At 41.2% G+C, this 22,593-nt stretch overlaps 1 protein-coding gene across 1 annotated transcript in view; it reads left to right on the forward strand.

Annotated features, from left to right (window-relative positions):
* Positions 1-22,593, forward strand: part of LONRF2 (LON peptidase N-terminal domain and ring finger 2) — a 50,243-nt gene that overhangs the window by 10,282 nt on the left and 17,368 nt on the right. Inside the window, exons 2-4 of the mRNA XM_073352092.1 lie at positions 16,870-16,988; positions 18,031-18,153; positions 22,242-22,385. Coding sequence (XP_073208193.1) covers positions 16,870-16,988; positions 18,031-18,153; positions 22,242-22,385 — 386 coding nt within the window. The remainder of the gene's footprint in view (positions 1-16,869; positions 16,989-18,030; positions 18,154-22,241; positions 22,386-22,593) is intronic.

A 22,593-nucleotide genomic window follows, 5' to 3' on the forward strand; every position in this document is an offset into this window, starting at 1 on the left:
AATTTTATTTAGGCAAAAAGTATACGTGCAAGGCATTCTCTGTGGAACATCTTCCACAGGGAAATTAAACAAAAATTGTGGGTATCCTGCATTTTTCTTTCTGCTCCACCTTTACAATCACTTTGTAGGACAATCTTGAATTGTCTCTCAGAACAAAATAATTGATTTCAATCTCTCTAATGGGCAGTATGTGGACTCTGCTCACTTTGTTGTGGCAGCATAGTATAATTTCTTTTAAAATGAGTTAGTGAAATGAGGACCAAAAACTCAAAGGGAGTGGAGCTGGAGATGCAAAAATGAAATGTTTAGATGAGGTATAAGGGGGGGGAGGAGAAGGGATGGGACCAAACAATCTCGATTAGCAGGCAAAAGGAAGGTAAATTAAATCTGTTGCACCACACCAACTGACAGTATGCCAGTGAATGTATCTCCTACTGTACAAAAAAAAAAATAAAGTAAAACAGTGATACTTCATCACCAATGGAGAATCTGATCTATCTTGAGTAAGATTGCTTCCCCCTCCACTGTGTCTTTGATCTAGGGAGGACACTTGTCTATGGAAAACATGTTCCCTTTCTTCTCCTCTTTTCAAAGTGATGGACAAAGCATTAAGACAGGGGAGGTCACTATTTGTACTTCTTCCAGGTGATGCTGTTAGCGGCCAATATGGATCGGGCCAGAGAAGCTGGCTGTTAGTCTCCTTCCCCCTCTTAACTGTGGAGAAGTGACAGGCCGTTCTTCCCGCTTTAAAGTCTCATCTTAAAGCAAACATACAGCTCAACAAAATAATCTATGGTAATGTAGAGGAGGGAAGAACCAGACAGCTGGAGTGGAGCAGGACAAATAACAGACTTGATGTAGGGTAGTATCGGAAGTGGATTTTTGTGTAGAAAAACTTTGATCCTCTGTTGTGAAATCTTGCTTTGATCCACTAATTCCATCATTAATAAAATATTTAGACCACTCTTGGGACCTATTACCTACCAAAATTAATCAGGTGGTGTGTATATATATTGGGACTTAAATAAGGTTGCTATCCCTGTTAAAACAATCAGTATTGTAACTGATGTGTTCTGATTTGGAGGCAGTTGCCTCACTGCACGAGTGTAGCTGGATTACTTAATAGTTATCTTGGACTTTCCTAACTATTTTTTAAAAAGTGATGTATACCCAAACTGTTACAAGAGTTTTTAGTTGCATGTATTCTACTGTTGAACTATAGAACCATAGGCTGGAATGTTATGGATCTTCAGTGAGTTTCACAGCAGCAGATCTAAACTCCAGTGGCTGAAGTGGCAAATAACCCTGTTGATGATTGTCTGATATGTATTTCTCAGAATTCAAGCTGATTGAAGAGCCGATGTTCAATTTAACTTTGCCTCATACTGATCTGCTACTTCATTCTGACTTGTTTCATTTGAAGCAATAGTGAGACGATAGCATAAACAAAGAATAGAGGAATGGAATGGCAGATGTATTGAGTAACATGACCAGAAAACTGTCAAAAGTTAGCATGGACTACTACAAGTTAAGAAGAAAATGTGATCTGGGATATCCGCTTTTCCACTAGCTCCACTATTATGAGTCACAGGCAGAGAGTGAGGGAGACCAAGATACTGCAATGCCCAAGGCCCCTGCCATGGCATCCATACAAATCCATCCTCCTCTTCCCAGAGTCTGAGGTGAAAGTGCTCTGTTGATAGACTAGATTTAGGAATAATGCAGTATTTCTGTATATCTTCCAGAGACTTGGAAGTGTCCTCTGAACACAGGAAACTCTTCTCCTGTAATGAAATAAAAATTTATTTTGAAGCTGAGCTACTGTGTATTTTTAAGAAACTGTGCAATTACTGGATGAAGTAGGTGGCAGTTACTCAGCAAGGAAGTTGACTGAATAGGGGTGTGCAACTGAAAGGTACAAAACCCAGTTGTGATCTTAGATTGCATCCAACTTCCTTGCAGAGAATAAAAATTAGAAGAATTATATTAAAGAATCTTATTATAAAAAAAATAAGAATTAAATATGGCATATAAGCTTTCTTTGTATGCAGGTACATTAAAAAATTATTGGCAATATAGTCCAGCAGTTAAATGTTTTTGCTTGTTTTCCAGGTATATGTGTAGCCTTCTTAAATGTATATATGATGGCCAACAAACTAGAAATGTTTGAGTTGCATGTATGTATCTGAAATATGCTCTGTTTTAGAGATTATAACCTTATCTTGGTTATTTCTTGTTTCATATTGTCATTGTTCTTGTGGGGGCTGAGAGGTAATGTACTTTGTTCCACACCACACTGTTGGCTTTAAGTTTCGTTTGTAGCTAATGGAATCTGGGCTGTGATCAACTCTAGGGTGAGAGCAGACTAGTCACTGGCTGGGGAGAGGGCAGGGGAGGGAAACTGTAAAGGGAATTGGTGCCTTCCGCTGCCAGAAGTTCCTCTGAACCTTTTTTGATAGCAAACATTAAGCTATCAAGCCAAAAGAACAAATTATCATGCCTCTGAGCACCTCCTAAGTAAGGCTAATAGACTCTTCTCAAAGGTAACAAGACAGCAGTAGTTTGTGGCAGTAGTCATATGATCTCCTTCTCCATGCTCAACTGGGCAACTGCAGTTTTTTAATGGTCTCCCAGGATGGAGCTTGTGTACAATACTGCTGTTCAGACCTCCTCTCACTAGGATTGTCAGCATATTCATCCTGTTGCACATACAACTCTGAACAGATTGCCCGTCTTGTAAAATAACACTGCAAAATTCTGCTCACGGGTAAGTGTGGCAAAGCTCCTGTTGAAGTTAATGAGACCTTTTTGTTTACCTGGAGACAGCATATGGCCCTTAGACTTTGTACAATAATTGACATTCTGGAACCCAGACTGTACAATTGCTTTATATCTGAACATGAGCATGAACCTTACCTAACATGAGGCCAACAGAGCTAGATGCTATCTGCGTCTAAAGTGCAGTGACTTGAGGATGTAATAGCAACCATTTCTAGTAAGAGCTTTAACAATAAAGGACACTTAAATTTAATTAAGCAGCATTTTTCTCTCAAAAAGAAAACCAATTTTAAAATCCTGTTTGTGGACCCTGTTAAACACTGTCAGGGTAGTGTACGTGACATTTCTCTCACTTCCACAGTTGCAGGTGACAAAGCTGGCCAAAAGCGATTCTGTAAATTGTCTGGTGCTTTCCTACCTGCTAGCCCTTAATGCTACAAATTGTCTGTAATAGATGTTGTAGCTTATGAATTGTCACATTATGCAGCCACATCTGAGATACTGCTAATATGTTTTTCTTATTTCTTTCATCCTCTTGTTTTCCCCAGCCTTCTGACTCTTCATTGTACAGCACCATGTGGAAGCAGAAAACAATAAAAAAAAGTTTATATTGAATGGTCTCTAATTTTAAAAGGAGGCTTGCCAAAGAAAAAGGAAATGTAGTCCCTGTTCACATTTTCAATACCAGGGTGGATAAACAATTATTAAAAAAACAAATAAAACCTATCTAAAGATTAGTTTTTAATTAAGATACATTATAGCTCAAAGCTATCTCATCATGGAATAGGGATTATAATTCTGTAATATGAGACAATATATTAATGTAATGTTTCAGAAAAGTTTTGTAAATGAGTTCCAATAGTTCATGGATTAGGGACCCAATCTTATGAAGTTCTAGGGGCTTCTGTATAGATCAATCTTTCTGTCTCCCCAATAGGACTCAGTGCTCAGTCTAGGAGATACCATCAGAGATACTTAGTTTTTCAGTTCTCAGACTGGATTTGTGTCTCCAGAAGTAACATGCTTGTTAACAGCAAAAATGTTTTTAAATAAATCTAGAGAGGTGAGAAATAACAGACCTCAGCTCTGTTGTCCCTCTGCAACTTTGTGTACACCGAGTCAATCCCTTACCTCTCTCTAAAAGTGTAAAGTTTCAAGAAGTTCAATGAATAGAAGATTGTTGGGGCAGAATAGATCTGGACAAGGAGAAGAAGTCTGGAGATAAATGTGAGAAGCAAGGGACATATGCTTGTTTTGTTAAAATATTATGTTTGCTGCAGAAGAAAAAAATCGAGAATACTTAAGGTTGTTTTAGTTAAATAAAACAATTTAAGTGTCTGTCTGGTGGTGATCTCCTAATACAGCATGGCAAGAAAATCCTCCAAATATTAATGATTAACCTGTTGAATTGGAGATAGTTCACCTCTCAGTGACTCCATAAATACCTGCTTAGATTACTTTTGGTAAATGAAATAACCAAGCAATCATTCATTTTCTGATATAGCTGTAAAACTAATCTGAAAAGTTTTCAAAATAAATCCCTGTTTAAAAATGTATAGCATGTACCTTCTAAAAATGAAACCTACATCTAACTCTGAATTTTGAAGAATATGTATTAAGGTTATAACAACCAACAAGAATACACTTTTATGTAGAAATCGGTGATTAAATTGAGTCTTCCTGACTAGTGATTTAAATCAAATCCACCCGTTTAATACACTTGACCGGCTGACCTTTTAAATAAAGGGTATGTTTGTAAAAGATGCAGTGCACCTGTCCTTTCAGTGAGGTGAGCATTCACAGGAACCATTCCTGTTATCCCAAATTGGATGATTCTTCTAGGTGGTTGCACACACTATAGCTTGTGTAGACTGAGCTCCCTGCACATACCAGGAGCTCTTTGCATCCCTCCATTACCCCCACAAGCTCCCTGTGTGCCACCTTCCCATCCCTCTCTATTGCAGACACTCCCTGCAAATCGCATGCCTCTCCCTCAAGTCAGATTCTCTGTTCCTCTCCATTATACCCTTGGTCTCCTATGCCAGGGTCTCTGCCCTCATTCTCCCTCCTTTCCTCACAGCAGGGCTTTTGCTTTCTCCTCTCCCCAACCAGGTCCTTGCTTTCCCCTCACCATCTCTTCTCCCACCCCCAGCTATTGTCTTCCTCATCTCCACCATGTTGTCCCTTCATTCCCTCGTGCCTTCTTGCTCCACCCTTCCACTGCCCTCTGGGTCCCTGCTTCTCCCCTGATAAAACCCTCCTGGAAGGCTCCCATTTCTGTAAGAGTCCAGGCTACAGACAGTTGCCCCATGCAGCAAATTAAACTGCTGTTTCTGATATGATTAGGTAGCAGCAGTGGGCCCCCAGAGAGATTACTGGGCATGCAGCACTAGGAAGTCTAGACCCGGCTGCCCCCATTTTTCCACTAACTCAAGCTTTTCTAGTATTCCAATCTGCACCAAATTCACTAGGCTTGTGCCCGTTGATGCTGGCAACATTCCCTAAATTTTTTGAATTGATGAGGGAGCGTTCACAGAGCTTGGGGGCAGGAGGGGAAAGTCCGCTCGGACTACTCCAAGGATGGTGGCAGCGATGCTCTACTCTGACTCCAGGTGTGGAATTTGCAGGAGGGTGATGCGGTGCCCCTAGTTGTCTGGGAGCAGCAGGAGGGGTGGTCACTCTCAAGAGCCATCTGTTTGGTGGAATGGTATTGGTGAGAGCCCTGCATAAGAATTTTCTCAACTAAAGTAAAAAGAAAAGGCGTACTTCTGGCACCTTAAGAGACTAACAAATTTTTTAGAGCATAAGCTTTCGTGAGCTACAGCTCACTTCTTTGGATGCATTCAACTAAAGTGTGAAGCAGGGGACCTGCAACTTATAATCTACTTGAGGTCTTTGGCGTGGGCATGTTTCTTTATTCTGTGTTTGTACAGTGCCTACCACAATGGGGTCCTGGCCTATGATGAGAGCTCATATGTGCTATAGCAGGTTCTCAACCTCTTTATCATTTTGGGCCACAGGTTAAGAACCACAAATCCCCTTCCCAGAGAACCCTCCACAGAGTGGAGTCAGGAGTGGAGCACTTGAGAGTTCCCATTAACTTCAAAGTAAACTTTTACAGTAGAGTTCAGTTATTGGAGCTGGTCTGGACTCAACCAGGTTTTATAGCTCACTGTCAAAACCTGACCTAGAACAGAACCAGCAAGTTTCATATCAGAAACAATTAACTGGAAAGGCTGAGACTTGAAGTCATAAAAGTTGCAGGGTTTTTTACAAACAAGAAATTATGGTTCTATTTGTGAGATATTTAGGTGCTTTTTCTTTGAGTTCACATATCTTTCTTCTCAAATTTGAAGCAACTTTTATAGAGATGGAGTATGAACAGGGAACACATTCACAGCTAATGTAGTCCTGGATTTTACCATGAGAGTCCCAGGTTGGGAAACTGACTCTAGATGAGTATGACAAAGGTAAATTGTTCAGCAGAGCAGTCCTAGAATTGGGCAATCCTACTTCCACTGACAGTTATGTTAGCAGTATTGTATGCCATGTCCAAAGTTTCACATCATAATTGCACTCATCTTTCTTCCTTGGAGTCTGCTCCCCTCCCTGCTTCAGAAAAAGTGTACGTAAACTCTGAATATGAGGCACTACAGTTATCTGTTTTGAAGCTGTCCGCATCCCACCCTGCAGTAGAGGGCTGCAGGGGGTTAGAGAAAGGATCCATGTTGGCTAAAGCCAGAAAGCCGGTTCTAAAAAGTGAAGAAACAACTGAATTCCTGTTCAAAAGTGGGGGCTTCTACATAATTTACCAGAACTCATTACTAGTTAAGGGAAGACTATGACATAAGTGTTTTATAGCATCACACACAGATCAGGACCCCCTTGGGTTAGGGGCTGTACAAAGGCAGAAAAGATTATTCCTGTCATAAAGAGCTTCCAGTCTAAGTACTGACTTACATAATAGCAGATAATAATGGCTGCCCCTTCTGCCCACCTTTCTGAAAGGCCATGCATTTCAACAACCTTCTCTAGCCCAGAAGAACGAGGAGGGACTCTAATAAGTTGGACTTCCTGAGCTGTTCACAAGGGTTATGGTAGTCTTCTCCCTTTTGGAGGTAATAGGGGAAGGAGGTCAGGTTGCCCTCATTTCCCTATGATAGAGAAGAGGACATGGCTATTATTTATTTGACTAGCTCTGAAGCGCTTCCTGGTTTCTGTGCAGAAAGTGTCTGATTTGTCTTTGCTCCAGTTGGAAAATATTTCTGAAAATGGAATGGTCTTTAGCAAAAAAATAAAACTAACTTGATTGTTGGGGAAGAGGATGTTTTACAGCCATTTAAAGAATTAATCAAGGTAATGTTTAATTTGCAGAACACAATATAACCGTTGTCAATTACACATTTTTAGACCTTTTGTGAGATTTCTCACAGAAGAAAACACTCTTATGACTGTAAATTATGTGGGATTTGTTTTTTTGTTTTTTTTTTTAAAAAAACAAAACACAAATGAAGTGCGTGTCTCTCTCTAGCACATGTTTCAAATGAATGATACCCTTTCTGGAAAGGGTTTGAGCTAAAAAGGAAATCTCATGTCCCTCCTTAAGTGCCCTATATCAAATTTGCTTAAAACATGACTCGGAAACCTGATCCTTTTTAGCTGTTGCATTGCACAGAAAAATGAAAGTGGGAGTTATGCTTACCTAGAGATGATCTCATCCACTCATTCTTATGAGGTAGGGATTCTTTACATCTGGATTTTTTTTTTTTTTAATCTTGCAGACTTCTGTTGCTGTTTTAACAATTGAATCTGTTTGGTTGCAGAATAGCATTAATACTATTTCAGGTGTTGGTCTAAAATATACTAGGTACTTTACTGAAAATAACAGATGAGAATTTGCTCTAAAGCGTTTAGTTTAAGGACCTGATCCTGTGTTTGGGCATGTGCAAGCAGATCTGTATGGTTGCAGAGTCCCTCTGAAGCCCATAGTGTTACACCTGGTTGTAGGAGTCTGTATAGATTAGATTGCAGGATCAGGACCTAAATGAATCTTGGTCAGATACAGGAGTGGGTGGCAAAACAGATAACGTCCAAGGAAGATGAAGGCTGAGGAGGAATAAATACAGAATTGGTTGTGCAGTACACTAAATGTTTTTGATTTGTTTTTTTTAAACTAGGCACATGTGAGAGTAATATGTACAATTAAATGATGCATGATGTACTAATAATACAAGAACGTCATTGGTTAAGACCTTTTCATTTTTAGTATGTTAACTGCAATCTCTCTTGCTATAATGGGAAAAGGGACAAAGTAGAGTGGGAGTGCAAAGTTTTGAACTAATTCTAACTTTGTAATTATCTTATATTTTTGTTTAGTTTTGGTACAAAGTTCGTTTCAGGGGACACACTTATTTTTTCACTTCCGTGTTCAAATGTTTTGAGTTTTCACAGAAAACAAGACTCTAATGCTATAAAAATACAGATGAATTCAAATTATAAAAATGAAAATAGCATATTTCACCATTATCTGTGTGCATTACTTAATATTTTATTGGTATGGCTTTTTACAGATGCATAAAGTACTCTTAATACAAAAGAGAATAAAGCAGTACGGCATTATTTCTGGAGAACATGTTCAGTCAGCTGCAGAAAAAGGGAGAGGTTTTTAGAAGTATCTCCACACCCCCCCCACACCCCTGGGAGGAAAGGGGGAATAATCTTAGAACAAAGAAAGCAAAGCTTTAAAACGATAGCCTAAAGATATGTGTAATGATAACATTTTGATTTTTAAAGATTTGTATTGGACTAATCAAGTTAAGTGCTAGCTAGCTAATATAATTTTGACTTGACTGCTGTTACCTTTGTGGGGCACCCGCTTCCCCCCCCCACACACACACACACGTTCCCTGCCTCTTTTTAATTGATTTTTAAATCACTTATGTCTAGTCTTACAACTAGACTGAGAGCTCTTTTGGGGCAGGGATAGCTGCTATTTCTTTACAGTGCTCAGCATGATTAAGCCCCCAGTCTGGATTAAGGCCTCAGGATGTTACAAATAGGGGATCCATTAAGTAAACTTCAAATGGGGGAAGAGGTGGACAGAAATGGTATTAAAACATCCACTTCCTTTCGAGACATCACTGCTACCTTTCTCTGAGGAATGCAGCTCTACCACTGAAATTGCCTCGTAAACAACCACCTTCCTTATGCAAGAGATGCCAGGTGTTCTGTTTGTGGAAGTCAATGAATAAGTAGCTTCCCTTGAAAGATACTGCCAAGCCTGCTTGTATTGTACTCTTTTGAGATAAAGTATGATCTTGGAAACTTCTCTACTCTTCAGTCATGGCATGCTTTGTCCTTTTTTTGTTTAGCAACATTAAAATTCCCTTGCCCTGTTTCATGAGAGCAGGAAAACATGGTGGTTCTTGTTTGCCTCATTTGCTTTCATAGAATATCAGAGTTGGAAGGGACCTCAGGAGGTCATCTAGTCCAACCCCCTGCTCAAAGCAGGACCAATCCCCAGTATTGCCCCAGAGCCCTAAATGGCCCCCTTGAGCTCACAACCCTGGGTTTAGCAGGCCAATGCTCAAACCACTGAGCTATCCCTCCCCCATAAGCATCAGTGATTGTCAACATTTACATAACAGGGTTTGCTAACTTGCTCCCTCTATTGGCTACATAGCCAAAATAGTGTGATCATGTATTAGCAATAAAAGATGTTGTTTAGTAGCTTGTTGGGGGTTTTTTTCTTCTTAATTTTTCACTGACTTATAATTGGCCCAAGGCTATCTGATTCCCCAGTCTGTGTTAGTATCCATTGATACAAATGGAGGTATACTACTGAAGCGTCCCTAAACCAAAGTGTAACACTGACAGATCCACAGAACTCTGAAAATTATGCTGAGCACTCAAGTGTACAAAGCTCTGTACAAACACTGTTCTCCATAGAGAGATAGTTAATATTCTAATAGTACCTAGATGCATCCGATGAAGTGAGCTGTAGCTCATGAAAGTTTATGCTCCAATAAATTTGTTAGTCTCAAAGGTGCCACAAGTACTCCTTTTCTTTTTGAGGATACAGACTAACACGGCTGCTACTCTGAAACCTAGTAGTACCTAGAGGCCACAATGGGAATCAGGGTCCCATCATGGTAGGCACTGTACAAATGTACAAAGAAACCACCCTCCCTGTCCAGAAGTGTAAATTGAGAACTGAAAACATAGGGGGAAACTGGGTTTCCACACGCACAATTCCTAGAGTGAGCAATATACTTCCAATAGAAGTGCTGGGTGATTAGGAATTTGATAGGGGAGGGGGAAATCTAAGCAAATCTAAGTCTACCCCAGAATGCTTTTGAATCTCTCTGATGCTGGCTTTCTTTTTATTTAAAGGGGTGGGGGGAGAAACACTGTTCAAAGTTCATTCTAGAATCTTTGAGGGTAAGACTGCAGACATTATGTGTAAACTATGTAGCTGAGCTAACGCAGGACTACTTCCTTCCTCATTAGATTTATAGGTGTAATCTCAAAGTAAGGGGAGGAAACTAGTCAATCCCTCTTGATATGTCAGATTTTCTTCTGGGCAGAATTTAGAATCTCTTATACTGTTTCTTGGCTAATTATCTCAGTGATTAGCAAGATTTAGTGGTGATGGCAGTGCAGTTTTAAATATACATCATCTGCTACCTGGAAGCAGATTAATTTTCTATTAATTGACGTAGAAAAAGCACGCTGAGTGTCCAAATTATATTGATTAGGAGGTATTTTTAATGTAGGTTGTAAGTCTGAGTTGTATTGTTTTACTTACTTTTCTGTGAAGTTCTAGTTGGAATTCTAAACTGTGATGAGAATGGTGATGCAACATGCATTTATCTTTTGAGGAGAGATTTTTAAAATAAAAACCACTCCACTGGCTCATGGATAAAATGTTTTGTATATTGTTGCCTTTTGCCAACCAACTGCTAAGTATGCTGAACCAGGTATGTGTAATGTATCAGTTCTTCAAGTGTGTGTCTGTGTTCCAATTCTAGTGTGTGTGAGTCCCATGCACTAGAGATCACCATCTTTTGATCAGTAGTAATTCTTTCTGCCAAATCTGTTCATTTGTGCCATCAAGCCTGCATGAAGTGTCAAGCAGATCTGAGATAAAAAGGATCAGGACCCCAGACATTCTTATACAGTTCCAGGTTGTCTTTGACAGCTTGGAGTCCTCAGGCAAACAGTAGGCAATTATGGAGACTTTGAAATAGACCTGTTTCCTAAGCTGAAATTTTGAACATGTGGGTTAATTATGTTGTTTTGATTGGATGTGTAACTCCATTTAGCATTGGGAGGAGGGCTTGAAGAAACTGCTTCTAATATATCAGGGAGAAATGGTAGCTAAGCAGGATTGAGAATTTTAGAAACTTTAAATATTTTTCCTTTCCGAGCAACACATGGCTTGGCTGACACCTAATACATGTCAAGGTTCCTTCCCCACTCTGAACTCTAGGGTACAGATGTGGGGACCTGCATGAAAACCTCCTAAGCTTACTTTTACCAGCTTAGGTTAAAACTTTCTCAAGGTACAAATTAATTTTACCCTTTGCCCTTGGATTTCCACTGCCACCACCAAACTTTATCTGGGTTCCTGAAAAAACTGAGTTTGGACACGTCTTTCCCCCAAAAATCCTCCCAACCCTTGCACCCCACTTCCTGGGGAAGGTTTGGTAAAAATCCTCACCAGTTTGCATAGGTAACCACAGACCCAAACCCTTGGATCTTAGAACAATGAAAAAGTATCCAGTTTCCTTACAAGAAGATTTTTTAATAGAAGTAAAAAGAAAAGAATCACCTCTGTAAAATCAGGATGGTGAATACCTTACAGGGTAATCAGATTCAAAACATAAAGAATCCCTCTAGGCAAAACCTTAAGTTACAAAAAGAGACACACAGACAGGAATATTCATTCTATTCAGCACAGCTATTTTTTCAGCCATTTAAAGAAATCATAATCTAACACATACCTAGCTAGATTACTTACTAAGTTCTAAGACTCCATTCCTGTTCTGTCTCCAGCAAAAGTATCACACAGACAGACACAGACCCTTTGTTTTTCTCCCTCCTCCCAGCTTTTGAAAGTATCTTGTCTCCTCATTGGTCATTTTGGTCAGGTGCCAGCGAGGTTACCTTTAGCTTCTAAACCCTTTACAGGTGAGAGGATTTTTCCTCTGGGCAGGAAAGATTTTAAAGGGGTTTACCCTTCCCTTTATATTTATGACATACCTGGAAAAACTATTTACTGCAAGCATTCTTGGCAGAATAAGTTTAATCATCCTGAATGTACACAATGTGTGTACAGGTCCTATCTTTAGTATTTGCAGTCAGCTGTCTCTATGCCAGGGCACTCTGAGGAATTCTGCATGCTGTGTCAATGTTCTAACCCACGTACAGTGTAACACTTTTTGGTGTGAATGCTGGCACACGTGTACTCAAAACTTGCTTTTTACTCACTTTTTATGTGCGTAAAAATCATTCTGATGAATGCCTGCAAATTGAACTCAAAGGGGATGTGAGCAGAGCTGAAGCTAATTCATTAATAAACTCAGGTGGGCGCTCTCATGGAATACTTTAACTGAACAACTTGATACTATTGTTCAAGCGTGAACAGGATGCCATCAGACCCTTGGGGTAGAAATTTTAGTGATCTCGGAAACGGTGTAAAAGTCAGTTTAAAAATAAACCAGAGAAATATCAAATGTTTAAGTTTAAATATGGCCATTTGGCCAACTGTAGAAAGCGGGGCTGGATAGTTGAGAGCTTTGAAAGAAAGACTCTTATGTTTGCTTGTGTTAAAGTGTGAGTGTGGTGTGGTTTTTAGTTTTGTTTTTTTAAACTTAGATTGAATCATTTACTGTTCAGCATCTTGGAACCCATTAATTCCACATTTGTTGAGCCGAGTGTGTAACTTTGTGTCTAATTTTCCCTTATAAATGAGTGTAGGAGGAGGTTGCAATCACTTGGAGTTAAGGTACTTTATAGATATGTAATAATCCACCTGGATTCTCTAAATTTGAGTTTAAACTCTAGCTCTGAGGAGTGACTCTCTTGTTTTTGTTTCCCTCCTCCCTCCCCTACCCAGAACTGTTATTCTACAACACTAAATTAAAGTGGATAAAGTGAGTTCAGTAGCAGTGTATACCATAATGACACTAAACTGGGAGGAGAGGTAGATACACTGGAGGGTAGAGATAGGATACAGAGGGACCTAGACAAATTAGAGGATTGGGCCAAAAGAAATCTGATGAGGTTCAACAAGGACAAGTGCAGAGTCCTGCACTTCGGACGGAAGAATCCCATGCACCGCTACAGACTAGGGACCGAATGGCTAGGCAGCAGTTCTGCAGAAAAGGACCTAGGGGTTACAGTGGACGAGAAGCTGGATATGAGTCAACAGTGTGCCCTTGTTGCCAAGAAGGCCAATGGCGTTTTGGGATGTATAAGTAGGGGCATTGCCAGCAGATCAAGGGACGTGATCATTCCCCTCTATTCGACATTGGTGAGGCCTCATCTGGAGTACTGTGTCCAGTTTTGGGCCCCACACTTCAAGAAGGATGTGGATAAATTGGAGAGAGTCCAGCGAAGGGCAACAAAAATGATTAGGGGACTGGAACACATGAGTTATGAGGAGAGGCTGAGGGAACTGGGATTGTTTAGTCTGCAGAAGAGAAGAATGAGGGGGGATTTGATAGCTGCTTTCAACTACCTGAAAGGGGGTTCCAAAGAGGATGGATCTAGACTGTTCTCGGTGGTAGCAGATGACAGAACAAGGAGTAATGATCTCAAGTTGCAGTGGGGGAGGTTTAGGTTCGATATTAGGAAAAACTTTTTCGCTAGAAGGGTGGTGAAGCACTGGAATGCATTACCTAGGGAGGTGGTGGAATCTCCTTCCTTTGAAGCTTTTAAGGATGATTTAGTTGGGGATTGGTCCTACTTTGAGCAGGGGGTTGGACTAGATGACCTCCTGGGGTCCCTTCCAACCCTATTATTCTATGATAATATATCTTCCTGGTGACAGTTAGATCTGGATATGATCCAGCATGAATTACTTTAACCTGTCTATTATTCTTGAATTGTATAGTTAGTAAATTTAAACTCTCAATGCAGTATGCTGTGCGAGAATGATAACAGATTACAAATTTAAGTAGTTCAGTCTAAGATTTGTGCACAGGTGAGCTCATTTGGAGTTGTGCATACACAACTCCAATTGCTTAGTCTTGGGTCTTGCTGCTTGACTAATCTTTCTGGAGAAAATTGTTTTTCTTCAATCTATATTCTTGGTAAATTTTGCTTTAGTAGTTTTGGAAAGTCTTATTTCTGATCGACCTAACATTTATAGACCATTACTCATAAGATTGGCCATGCCTCCCATTTCAGAGTAACAGGAAGGTAGGAATCCTGAAGTAGCTTGTCATACTTGTCACGGTCTTCCTTGATCTAACTCTCGACTTTTGTACTACTTCTGGAGGAAAAAGACCAGCCCTTTCTCCTTTCATATATTTTCATGTCCTCGTGTTCTTGGCTGTTTGGGAATTTGCTGTTGAATTCAACCTTCCCTGAACTGCTGTGTTCCAGAATTACTGCTTTCCTTTAATTAAAAGGGGAAAAATGCTCTTGTGATTCTGCAGACAAGCTTATAACTGAACTGTGATGCAGTGTAGTCTACCTGAACCTATAGAGGGTTTGAAACAATAGCTCTGAATTCTTGACTGATACTGAAACTTAGAGATAATTTATGACATTAGCAGAAACATCAAGCCAACTTGCCTAACCCACAATCCCAAACTGCTTTCCACACCTCCCCAAACCCCAACTGCTTGTTCTATCACCAGAACCTCTAGCTTCACCGCTGACCGCTTCTGCCGCATGATTACACTGCTAATATGGAAATCCGCTGCATATGAGCACTGATTTAATATCAAAATACGACAGCAGCTGTTCCGATTGTATTTTTATACTTAATCCTCAGTTTCTAGTGTACTGGTATAGCGTGTGACAGAATTGTAGAAATTTGCTGTAGAACTTAAGTCCAGTTTGTCATGGAAGGAGGTGTACAGGCATTTTGAAAGTTCATATCTGGTATATTATGTGAGTTGTAAAAGTTTATCAACTGCACACCTATATGCTACTTTTGTTGTACAGGGCAATATCTCTATCAAGAACATGCCCTTTGTTTCTGCTAAACATAGATAATTTCTACGTAACTATGCATTAAGGATGCTCTCAAAGAAATGAAACATGAGCACTGAACAGTCTCCATGCTTGGGTTCAAGTGCACTGCAGAGTTATAGGAGCTACATAAGTTGTCTTCCCTGTTTCTTCACACCCCATTTTTCTACAAGGCATTTGAAGTTGGGCAGCCATGGACACGAACCTCCTTACAATCTGTGTGTTTAGATGATCACAGAAATTGAAATGTGCCTGGCTAATTACCTACAGTCTTAAATGGCTATGGAACTTTAAATGGGGAGCCAGGAAACATGTATAAAATAAAGATAAGATTAAAAAAAAGGGTAAGGAAGTGGGATAAGGGCTAAAACAAATACAAGCCATATTGTGAATGGGTATGAAATGGGTATGAAATGGAGTGGTTTTTAAAATTTGAGGTTGAGTAAGGAAAGTGCTGTGCAGAGCTTTAGTGTGAGGGTGAAGAGTTCAAACATTCTGTGGAAGATACAGGTATGTGCTAGCTCAGAGCTGTAGGACTAAGCATCTTAAACCCTATATACCCAAGTCTTTAGGGAACTTGGGGGCGGGGGAGGGGAAGCCATGATGTTGAAGTGGCTTACAATCTATAGTGCATCAGGTTCATGAATGAATTGCCACCAGAGTATACAAGGCTTAAGATGTCAGCGAGCTAAAAGACTTTTATCATAGACTCGTATCTACTTTACGTGGAGGTTACAGAGGATGGGAGGGACATAGCCTGGTGGTAAACAGGATCATAAAGTTTGGGGTGCCTTTACTCTATGCATTTTATACTTTTCAGTGAATGTGTGCAGTGTTTATTTAGATTTAAGTTTTTCCACATATTGCCCCAGAAGTGTGCTTGGCACTTCTGATGTTAGGTCTCTTTCCCCAGGGAACAGGTAATCAAAGCATACAACAGAATTGTGAAAAGTCAGAGGATGTTGTTTGCTACGTATTCATAATTCGGCTTGGCAGGATTCACTTTCAGTCAATAAATGTTGGTAAACGTGGATTTCAGCTGAGCCACTGAAATTGATTGGGGGGCGGCGGAATCAGTGGGAAGCCTGTGGGGTTCGGGTGGCACCAGCCCTGGGGCAGCACAGGGAGCCCTCTCCAGCTCTGCTGTCACAGGAGCAAGCAGGTTCATGACAGTGGGGTTGCAGAGGGTTCCGTCTGCTGCCGCAGGCTTGGTGACACCGGATCCCTGTAGGCACAAGATGCAGGGAAGACTTGCAGTCCTGGCCTGGCATCACAACCCCTTACCTTCCCCAGCCAGGACTGCGAGGAGGAGTCGTCCCAGGCCCTGGAGGAGGCCACCCCACTGCAGAATGGCTGTTGGCTAGGAACAGAGCCATTTGGCAGCGGGGTGGTGGCCTCCAGGGCCAGGACTCATCCTGGGTGGGGGGGAAGAGAAGGTCTCTGCTCCTCTGATGTCAATGGGCCCCACTGTTGGTGCTGGGAACCCCCCCACAGCCCCAACCTGACCCCCCCAGCACCTGTGAAAAATAGAAATAATTAAAAATAGGAGAAAATATCTTAAATAAGAATCAGTATTGATTGTCATAATTAGAAAAAAAAAATCAAATTCTGCCAGCCCTATTCATAAGCTCTCTTAAGAGTCTGGCCGTGAACTTTATATATGTGAGAATAATTGATTAGTGACACGCTGAGAAAGGAATATACATAGCTTACAGGAAGAAAAGAAGGAATTTTCTGTTTCTAATAGGTAAGCATACAAATAAAATGCTTCATTGCAATAGCATTTTTTGGGGATAACTCAAGTTCAGGCTAGGATATTATGTTTTGCACGTGATTATTCTTCACTTCGTGGAGTTCTTAACCTTCTCTTTTTTTGTTTTCCAGCTCCCTGCAAATGTTCGTTAATAGCACAACGAGCAGAACTGTGGATAACCATGAAAAACTATCAACAGGCTCTCCATGATGCAGAGGCACTCTGCCAAAACAAACCCCTCTGGCCCAAGGTACGGTACACTCAAGCTTCAAAGACAGAAATATGTATCAGGGTCTCTCTGTGTGGTGAGGACAGAACTTTTTCAGGTCGCTTTTGGAAGGCTATTTTGGCAACCAATAGGGCTAGAAACTTGAATGAAAGCTTAAATTCTACATAAAACAACGAGGTCTGTGGTGGAAACTTAAATCTGTGCTAGTGCATGGAATTGCTTTGGCATGTACGTCCATTGGTCCTTCATGCTAAGGTCCACTGATCTGTTAAAATGGGTACGTTGGCATGCTTGGGGACAGAACCAGACCTGTCAGTCACTGGCAGTAGGGGAATGCTCCGCCTCCTGAAATTCCCTCCAGTGGCTCAATCAGCCCTCCACGCTGCAGTGCTTTTCTGAGGAAAATGCTGGGTTTATTTCAAATTTTTTAAAACTAAAATTTGGTTCAACAATGTATCTAATTCTCAGACGTGACCCAGGGCTGCACTTTTTTGGGAGGAGGGAGAAGGCGGTTACACACTGTGGAAAGAAATACAAGTTATATGGTAAATTTGAAGCAGTCCATGAAGTACATCAGGGGAAAAACTAATGCCTCTTTGCAAGTGATAGGTAGAACAAGTGCAGCATCAGAAGCCACCCACTCTTGGCTCAGATCTATCTGCAGGTCTCCCAACTATCCCTTTCTGGAGTTGAACCCCCTGACTGGTGCCAGACTCTCTGTCCAGAAGTAAAATGATTACAATTAAAAGGATTATTGGTTTGCTCAAATGCAATCACTTGACATTATCCAGAGGGTCTGTGGAGCTGTGCAAGAATTTCAGGAACAGCTGTGTTCCATTCCTGGTCTCTACAACCCATGGAAAGGCCACAACAGGAATGGAAGCATCCATTTTGTTCTTTTAGATCAGAGCATTGCAACCCACTCCCCATCCTATTTCTAACTTCTGCTCCATTTGAAAGAATGCAGTATGTCTTGAGAAAATAAAAGCAGTGTTCATTGGTCTTGTGTTACAGTCAGTCACTTTGGAAATGTCAGTTTCACATACCTTTTGTTTGCATGCAGGGTCATTATGTGAAAGCACAAGTTCTTTCTGGATTGGGAAGGACTGAGGAAGCACTGAAGGAGTTTCTTTATTGTGTTGCCTTAAATCCTGAATGGAGCTTAATGAAGAAAGAAGCCCAAAAGGTACAGTAACTACATCATGGCACTCTTTTTTTTGTATGCAGGTCTGTTGTGCCCTTCAGCCAAGGAAAATCTTTGGATTCAGATACATTCCATGTTAATAAAAAACCCCACACATTTTGGCACAATATCAAATAAAACCTTAGTGCATCTGCCATGGGAGAGACTTCTGCCTTCTTGATCACCTTCTTGTCCTGCTTGTAGGTGAGTTTTACTAAACTGTGTGCCTTACCACTGTCCTGTGGAAGCAAGCTGCAGAAGTGAGGCTGAGTGAAGTGAGGTCTAACCTCATAGGCTGAGTGAAGTGAGGTCTAACCTCAACTTAATGGTGTCCGTCTAATAGAATAATTACTTCCAGAATTTCAGGAAACAGTCTAGGTTATCAGTGGGCACAGGCCTAATTTTTGTTGGTGCAAATCAGAACACCGGAAAAGCAGGATACACAGGAAAATCAGGGCTCCCAGAGTCACCCATGCCGCAGGCAGAGAAATCAGAAGCGGCAGCATAACTTGCTGTGTGGGGAGAGAGTCTGTAGCCTGGACTCTTATAAGAGAGTTTTATACAGTATATTATAGGGGGTAGCAGGAACCTGAGGGGGAGGGAGTTGAGTTGAGTGAGGAGGAAGGGCACAGACCCTGGCATGGGGAAATGGGGATAGTCATATGGAGGGACCTGTGTGGGACAGAGGGACACAGCCTCTGCCATGAAGGAGAGGTGGGGGTGTTTCAGGGAGTTCCTAAAAGAGAGGGCATTGTGTGGGTGGCAGAGCCAGGGAGAATGAGTGGATGCAACGGCCCTGGTGTGTTCAGTGAGTTCATCTGCAGATTGTGTGATCCCCCTCCCACCCACCATCCCAGCTCTTCAAGTGTCCTCTGCATTTCCCACTCGTGGGAATGCCCCAACTGGTGTCTCCTGAATGGCAGAACTCTAACTAGCGGATTGGAGCACTCATTTGCCTCTCCTGCTGTCCCTCAAACCTCTGTGAACATGGAATTGGGGTGCAGATATAAAAGGGGTGTGGCACTCCAGCCATCTCAGTTCTTTCCAACTGTGGCCTGCTGAATGGATCAGGAAGTGCTCCTGGATTTGCACCTTGCTAGCTAGTTAATAATTTTATAGTTAGAATTAGTTAATTTTAGCATTAGTTTATGTTGTAAATCTTTTGGTTTCAGGATTCTTTGCCAAACAAAAAAATAAAAAGCCCAGTTTTAAAAGATGTCATGCCCGGCAATGTATCTAGCATTCAGTGCACATGCCTGGCATGCTTAGGTGAGGCACATTCACCTTCAGAATGCTCGACTTGCTTGAATTTTACAAATGAGCTGAAAAGGAGAGACAGAACAGACTTAAGATAATTTATGGATAAGGAAGCCTAACCGTCCAGAACCAAGAGAGTACAAGATTTGAACAAGTCTCCTAGACTAGTGTCCACTCTAAGCAAGTCTGGGGGAAAGGACAAAACCTCCACCTCAGTACCTGGTACTAAAGGAGCCAATGAGTTAAAACTACTGTGGTGTTGGCCTCTGTTTCTAGAGCCAATCCATGACAAAAGAACACAGCTGTGTCATGGTGAGCATGAGCTCTGGGTTCTCACTGTTGTCAGTCTCTATGCAAAGAGCCAATCCTCGAGAGAGAGACCATTTGGCCAGAGGGTCTTCCAGGAACCGATCCTGGGTACAAGAGCTCGGGAACCAATGAGGGGGGTAGACTAGGATGATGCAATAACCTGTACTGACATGGCACCTCAACAACTAGTAGTTATGGCACAGATTCATCTATGAAATCCTGCTCTGGTTCCATTACCTGCTTAATTGAGTTATCAGACACTTTGTTGTAACAGATGCAATTAAATACTTGTCTGGGGAAGAGTTGAAGACCAGATCTCTCCTCTGCTCCCACCGTTTAAGACCCTCTTCTAGGCCTCTAAGAAAGGGTTGGTTGGTTTGTGTGTGTGCGCGTGCACTCCCCCATCCTCTCATGCTCTCCTTTATTCAGCCAAGGAGAGTGCTGTCTTCAGTTGCATCTGAAATGAGAAAGGGCTTGGCTAAGAGAAGATATGAATTGGATGGCCGATCTAGAGACAAGTTTTTCCCACCAGAACCGAATGTGGGCCTTTGGCCTGACTGGCAAATTCCTCCTGGGGTTCTGTGCTCTTACTGGCCATCTTCTTAACCTTATCAAGATGTTTCTATGTATAAAAATAGACCTTTGCCAGTTTGGTACCAAGGAAACCTTCTATTATCAGATCCGAAAAGAACAGATCCGAGGGTGGGTCTAAGTCCTGATAGGTGTCCTACAGAGGTAAGAGATTTGTTACCAGAAGAGGAAGAATTAGTGAAGATACAAGAATAGGATCCAGACTCTGAAAGGATACCTTCTCCAGAGGAGAATGTCAGACACTTTAGCATCATCACCATCAGAGGGCGAGGTGGTGCTCTGTGAATTGGTGGATTGCATGTGAGACATCAAAAAGTTTTAGTTTCTGTATGTTATCTCTAATTTCTATAATTCCTCCTCTTTCCCTTCAGGATTGATTTAAAGCTCTGTATTTAAGACACATTTTCATATTTCAGTAAGACCATATCACTGGAAATTTCTTCATTTCATGGTAGGAGAGGACCTACTATGTTTCAGTACATAGTCATCATCTTTGGCTCATCTAGAGGTCCAAGGCTGTTTATGAAATGCCTATCGGTAATGGCAGCATAACTGAGAAAATGGGATTTATGTATATCCTTACCTAGACAGCTGGATAGTTAGTGTCCATTGAGGGAAGAAATCCTGTTACATGTGGATCAAATGTTCGGCAAAAAGTAAATCTAGGATTATGCATAAATTGGGAAAAGCTATTCCTAAATCCAACAACCCAAAAGATGCCTTTCATAGGGGCCATATTAGACTCAAGTGTAACAAAGTCTTTCTTCCAGAAGAAAGGTTTATTAAAATAATGTTGTCTATACATCTTCTGCAGTCCCCACAATGGTCAATCCTATTCTCTTCCCCCAGTTACTGGGTCTCTTAGCATCAATCATGTCAGTTACCCATACTCTCGTCTTCAGATGAGACCTGCAGCACTGGCTAGGAAAAATTACAAACTTGTCTTACACAATGTTTATTGTACATCAGCGTTAACTTCTATGGTAGAATTACTAATGTGGTGGATGTGTTCTAAATGTAATGAAGGTTATACCTTTCAGTCTGTCTTGCCGTCAGTAATACCTACCTCTGATGCATCTATGGTGGATTGGGTGGTGCCCATTTAAACAAAAATCTACTGTTCAGAGTTCACTGGTCACCAATGGAAAAGAATCTACATATCAGTATCTTAAAACTGAGAGCAGTCAGGTTGGCTCTCAAGTCATTTCTGTCTCAGGTCAAACACAGGGTATGCCAGATCATGACAGACAATAGGACAGTGTTTGTATTATCTGAAGAAATGAAGGGAGGCTCATTCCCTACAATTGTGCATACAGGCAAGGTGTCTGGGATTGGTCTAGAATAAGATGATCACCCAATAACAATTCATGTATCGGGGGGAACAAAATACCCATGTAGATCACCTGAGCAGGTCAACTACTCAAATGCATAAGTAGAATCTAGATTTGATGCAAATTTGGTATGGCTGTTCTGTAGTCCTTATTCAATTAGGATTCCATGGTCCCCACCGTCCTTCATCAGAGTACTACCGTCTTGTGTGTGGGAATATGCTGAGGGCACCTGAAGAAGAAATGAAAGTTATTTACCTGTAACCAGCATAGTCACACTCCCTGCCTGTTTTTCCCCACTGCCTCGGAGTCCGCCTTACAAAGGGCTTGGCACATGGGGAAGGAACTGAGGCAGCTGGATTGCCATGTCCCTTTTTCACCCTCTCCCTGGAACATTCAGTGTTCACTGAGGGGTGGTTTGGGGAAGGCATGTGAGTGCTCCAAGAGCTACTGCTAGCTAGCGTTCTAACCGTGCAGGCTACATCTGTGACTATGCAGAGTACATCTTGAAGAACGCTGGTTACATGTAAGTAACCTTCATTTAGACTATACATATGTTTGTTTCTGTAACACCAGCTCAAAAAAATTTTTTTTCTCATTTACTAGATAATGTGTGAGATGTTTTTCCCAGCCTTCGAAAACGTGCATGACAGCCTCACTGCACCTTTCTCTAGTCGGACAAGGTTGAAACCTGCATTTTTAAGCAACTTAAATGCTGTTGAAGATGGTTCTGCTGCTGGGTGCTCTGAGGTAAAGAATAAAATATTCAAAATGTATTAACACCAAAAGTAATTTTGAAGCATCTTGTAATATCTGATCTACCTGACTTGAATTGTTGCATATGTTTCTATACAAGCTTAGTTATTACTAATGCATCTTTTCTCCTCTCAGATTTTAGGGAGGGAATCTGGCTTTAGTGCAATATTATAAAAAGGTGGAAGGAAGTGTGAATTGTATT

This window comes from Lepidochelys kempii, chromosome 1 (genome assembly GCF_965140265.1).
Source record: "Lepidochelys kempii isolate rLepKem1 chromosome 1, rLepKem1.hap2, whole genome shotgun sequence".
Classification (NCBI taxonomy): Eukaryota; Metazoa; Chordata; order Testudines; family Cheloniidae; genus Lepidochelys; species Lepidochelys kempii.